Source organism: Oncorhynchus gorbuscha, linkage group LG03, assembly GCF_021184085.1.
Source record: "Oncorhynchus gorbuscha isolate QuinsamMale2020 ecotype Even-year linkage group LG03, OgorEven_v1.0, whole genome shotgun sequence".
Lineage (NCBI taxonomy): Eukaryota > Metazoa > Chordata > Actinopteri > Salmoniformes > Salmonidae > Oncorhynchus > Oncorhynchus gorbuscha.
This window is the reverse complement of record NC_060175.1, coordinates 105,006,161-105,011,897: the sequence shown is the minus strand read 5'-3', so window position 1 is coordinate 105,011,897 and position 5,737 is coordinate 105,006,161. Positions and strand designations below refer to the sequence as shown.

The following is a 5,737-nucleotide window of genomic DNA, read 5'->3' as shown; positions in this document are numbered from 1 at the left end:
TTAGAGAGAGATATAAATCTCCAGCTTCAGAGATTTTTAGAACACTAAAGGGGGAGGCTTGCAAGCTGAAGAACCCCATCCCAACCGTGAAGCACGGAGGTGGCAGCATCATGTTGTGGGGGTGCTTTGCTACAGGAGAGACTGGTGCACTTCACAAAATGGATGGCATCATGAGGGAGGAAAATGATGTGGATAATTTTGAAGCAACATCTCAAGACATCAGTCAGGAAGTTAAAGCTTGGTCGCAAATGGGTCTTCCAAATGGCATACCAAGCATGCCAAAATTTAGGCAAAATGGCTTAAGGACAAAAAAGTCATGGTATTGGAGTGGCCATCACAAAGCCCTTACCTCAATACAATAGAACATTTGTGGGCAGAACTGAAAAAGTGTATTTTGGGAAGCTTGTGGAAGGCTACCCGAAACATTTGCCCCAAGTTAAACAATTTAAAGGCAATGCTACCAAATACTAATTGAGTGTATGTAAACTTCTGACCCACTGGGAATGTGATGAAAGAAAATAAAAGCTGAAATAAATCATTTTCTCTACTATTATTCTGACATTTCACATTCTTAAAATAAAGTGTTGATCCTAACTGACCTAAGACAGGGAATTTTTACTCTGATTAAATGTATTTGGCCAAGGTGTATGTAAACTTTAATATAATAATAATATATTCCATTTAGAGTTTAAATGTATTTGGCATACAAGGTGTATGTACCCACTACCCTGGCGTTACAAGCGCCATGCTTCAACTGAGCTATGTTTCAACTGTATGTTTGTGTATCATTTTACTGCTCTAGAGATGAAAGTATTGTTTGGATAACCTTATTTGCTGTTATTTATTGATTATTTACACTCTTTATGCAATGCGCAATGTAGAGAACACTGGAAGAAGAGTGATTACATAATTACCACAGTGAATTATTGTGATGTTTGTTTATGTGTCAATTAATCCCACAAGGGATGGGTCGCCAATTGGCGATTTGACACGAAAATAATATTTAATTCACAAAATGTCATTCATATATAATAACAGTCTGATATTCAAGGTCAGTGTATCTTGTGACATTCGTTTCCTCACGGCATATTTTCCAGGGCGCTCATCTTCCCTCTCTCTTCTTCTTCTCTCCTCCCTTCCCTCTCTCATGTCCCTCCCTCCTGTCTTCTCCCTTGTCCCCCTCCCTTCTCTCAGGATGTTTAGCTCCTCCCTCCCTCCCTCCCTCCCTCCCGTTTTCATCTCTCCCTGTCTGGCTCCTCTGGGATGATAGTCATTGTTTGTCTTCTCTTCGTTGGGGCAGCCTCGTTTCTCCTGAAGGATGTCGGGCCTTTTGACGACTAACTCCAGCTCCGTGCTCCTCCTGCTGTCTGTCTCCCCGACCCTCCTCCTCCTCCTCTTCCTCCCGCTGCTGCCTCTGGACGCCAAGGTAAAGATGGAGAAACGCAAAAGAGGCACATGCTAGCATCACATGATCACATCATCTCACAGGTGCAGCGACAACAAAAACAAGTTCTATATTGTTGGGTTTATGTTGTTTCGGTATTTTGATCCTTGATTTTCCCTGTGTGTTAGTAATGATGAGTCAGCATGTGGCTTACTACAGCTTGGTATTTCTGCCTCATTTGACCTATACAGGAATACATTGGTAACATACATACACCATCTTACTTGTTGTCTATAGTATCTGTTGTCTATAGTATCTGTTGTCTATAGTATCTGTTGTCTATAGTATCTGTTGTCTGTAGTATCTATCTGTTGTCTATAGTATATGTTGTCTGTAGTATCTATCTGTTGTCTATAGTATATGTTGTCTATAGTATCTGTTGTCTGTAGTATCTATCTGTTGTCTATAGTATATGTTGCTGATAGTATCGACTGTCTATAGTTGATTTTATTACCTTTATTTAACTAGGCAAGTCAGTTAAGAACAAATTCTTATTTTACAATGACGGCCTAGGAACAGTGGGTTAACTGCCTGTTTAGGGGCAGAACGACAGATTTGTATCTTGTCAGTTCGGGGATTTGATCTAGCAACCTTTTCAGTTACTAGTCCAGCGCTCTGGTTACACGAGGCTACCCTGCCACTCCGGGTAGTATCTATCTGTGGAGGAGAGATGTGGAGGGGGATGAAGGGAGAGATAGGGGGATGAAGGAGGTGGGTGGAGAGGGGGATGAAGGGAGAGATAGGGGGATGAAGGAGGAGGGGGAGAGGGGCATGGAGGGGGATGAAGGAGGAGGGGGAGAGGGGTGTGGACGGGGATGGAGGAGGAGGGGGATGGAGGGGGAGAGGGGCGTGGAGGGGGATGGAGGTGGAGGGGGGATGGAGGGGGAGAGGGGCGTGGAGGGGGATGGAGGAGGAGGGGGATGGAGGGGGAGAGGGGCATGGAGGGAGATGGAGGGGGGGCATGAAGGAGGAGGGGATGAGGAGGGGGGGGAGGGGGGGATGAAGAAGGAGGGGGATGGAGGGGGATGGAGGGAGAGATAGCGGGAATGGAAGAGGAGGGGGAAGATGGAGGGGAAGAGGGGCGTGGAGGGGGATGGAGGGAGAGATAGGGGGATGGAGGAGGAGGGGGGAGATGGCGGAGGTGGAAGTTAGAGGCGAGATGAATGTTGGACAGGAACTGTGCGTCACTGATGCTACCTCTGCTGTTGCTGTACAGGACCTAAGAGTCAGGTTGTGTCTGCATGAGTAGCACAGCCAGCGATGTAGAGGTGCTGTTGCTGTACAGGACCGAGGAGTCAGGTTGTGTCTGCATGAGTTACAACACCCTGGTTACTACACCCTGGTTACTACACCCAAGTTACAACACCCTGGTTACAACACCCTGGTTACAACACCCTGGTTACTACACCCTGGTTACTACACCCTGGTTACAACACTAGGTTACTACACCCTGGTTACAACACTAGGTTACTACACCCTGGTTACAACACTAGGTTACAACACTAGGTTACAACACCCTGGTTACAACACCCTGGTTACTACACCCTGGTTACTACACCCTGGTTACTACACTAGGTTACTACACCCTGGTTACTACACCCTGGTTACAACACTAGGTTACTACACCCTGGTTACTACACCCTGGTTATAACACTAGGTTACTACACCCTGGTTACTACACCCTGGTTACTACACCCTGGTTACTACACCCTGGTTACAACACTAGGTTACTACACCCTGGTTACAACACTAGGTTACTACACCCTGGTTACAACACCCTGGTTACAACACTAGGTTACTATACCCTGGTTACAACACTAGGTTACTACACCCTGGTTACAACACTATGGTTACTACACCCTGGTTACAACACCCTGGTTACTACACCCTGGTTACAACACCCTGGTTACTACACTAGGTTACTACACCGTGGTTACTACACCCTGGTTACAACACTAGGTTACTACACCGTGGTTACTACACCCTGGTTACTACACCCTGGTTACAACACTAGGTTACTACACCCTGGTTACTACACCCTGGTTACAACACTAGGTTACTACACCCTGGTTACAACACTAGGTTACTATACCCTGGTTACTACACCCTGGTTACTACACTAGGTTACTACACCCTGGTTACTACACTAGGTTACTATACCCTGGTTACTATACCCTGGTTACAACACCCTGGTTACAACACCCTGGTTACAACACTAGGTTACTACACCCTGGTTACAACACTAGGTTACTACACCCTGGTTACAACACTAGGTTACTACACCCTGGTTACAACACCCTGGTTACAACACTAGGTTACAACACCCTGGTTACAACACTAGGTTACTACACCCTGGTTACAACACTAGGTTACTACACCCTGGTTACTACACCCTGGTTACTACACCCTGGTTACAACACCCTGGTTACAACACTAGGTTACTATACCCGGTTACAACACTAGGTTACTACACCCTGGTTACAACACTATGGTTACTACACCCTGGTTACAACACTAGGTTACTACACCGTGGTTACTACACCATGGTTACTACACCCTGGTTACAACACTAATAATATAATAATAGGTTACTACACCCTGGTTACTACACCCTGGTTACAACACTAGGTTACTACACCGTGGTTACTACACCCTGGTTACTACACCCTGGTTACAACACTAGGTTACTACACCCTGGTTACTACACCCTGGTTACAACACTAGGTTACTACACCCTGGTTACAACACTAGGTTACTATACCCTGGTTACTACACCCTGGTTACTACACTAGGTTACTACACCCTGGTTACTACACTAGGTTACTATACCCTGGTTACTATACCCTGGTTACAACACCCTGGTTACAACACCCTGGTTACAACACTAGGTTACTACACCCTGGTTACAACACTAGGTTACTACACCCTGGTTACAACACTAGGTTACTACACCCTGGTTACAACACCCTGGTTACAACACTAGGTTACAACACCCTGGTTACAACACTAGGTTACTACACCCTGGTTACAACACTAGGTTACTACACCCTGGTTACAACACTAGGTTACTACACCCTGGTTACTACACCCTGGTTACAACACCCTGGTTACTACACCCTGGTTACAACACCCTGGTTACAACACTAGGTTACAACACCCTGGTTACAACACTAGGTTACTACACCCTGGTTACAACACCCTGGTTACAACACTAGGTTACTACACCCTGGTTACAACACTAGGTTACTACACCCTGGTTACAACACTAGGTTACTACACCCTGGTTACAACACCCTGGTTACAACACTAGGTTACAACACCCTGGTTACAACACTAGGTTACTACACCCTGGTTACAACACTAGGTTACTACACCCTGGTTACAACACTAGGTTACTACACCCTGGTTACTACACCCTGGTTACAACACCCTGGTTACAACACTAGGTTACAACACCCTGGTTACAACACTAGGTTACTACACCCTGGTTACAACACTAGGTTACTACACCCTGGTTACAACACTAGGTTACAACACCCTGGTTACTACACCCTGGTTACTACACTAGGTTACTACACCCTGGTTACAACACTAGGTTACGTCACCCTGGTTACAACACTAGGTTACTACACCCAGGTTACAACACTAGGTTACTACACCCTGGTTACAACACCCTGGTTACAACACCCTGGTTACAACACTAGGTTACTACACCCTGGTTACTACACCCTGGTTACTACACCCTGGTTACAACACTAGGTTACTACACCCTGGTTACTACACCCTGGTTACTACACCCTGGTTACAACACTAGGTTACTACACCCTGGTTACAACACCCTGGTTACAACACTAGGTTACTACACCCTGGTTACTACACCCTGGTTACTACACCCTGGTTACAACACTAGGTTACTACACCCTGGTTACAACACTAGGTTACTACACCCTGGTTACTACACCCTGGTTACAACACTAGGTTACGACACCCTGGTTACAACACTAGGTTACTACACCCTGGTTACAACACTAGGTTACTACACCCTGGTTACTACACCCTGGTTACAACACTAGGTTACTACACCCTGGTTACAACACTAGGTTACTACACCCTGGTTACAACACTAGGTTACTACACCCTGGTTACTACATCCTGGTTACAACACTAGGTTACTACACCCTGGTTACAACACTAGGTTACTACACCCTGGTTACTACACTAGGTTACTACACCCTGGTTACTACACCCTGGTTACAACACTAGGTTACTACACCCTGGTTACAACACTAGGTT

The 5,737-nt window shown here is 45.7% G+C and overlaps 1 protein-coding gene across 1 annotated transcript in view; it reads left to right on the top strand.

Moving 5' to 3' along the window:
• The first annotated feature begins 1,252 nt into the window (after positions 1-1,252).
• pcsk1nl (proprotein convertase subtilisin/kexin type 1 inhibitor, like) overlaps positions 1,253-5,737 on the top strand; it is a 20,199-nt gene continuing 15,714 nt past the window's right edge. The window contains exon 1 of the mRNA XM_046337966.1: positions 1,253-1,426. Within this exon, the coding sequence (XP_046193922.1) occupies positions 1,319-1,426 (108 nt within the window). The 5' untranslated portion in view covers positions 1,253-1,318. The remainder of the gene's footprint in view (positions 1,427-5,737) is intronic.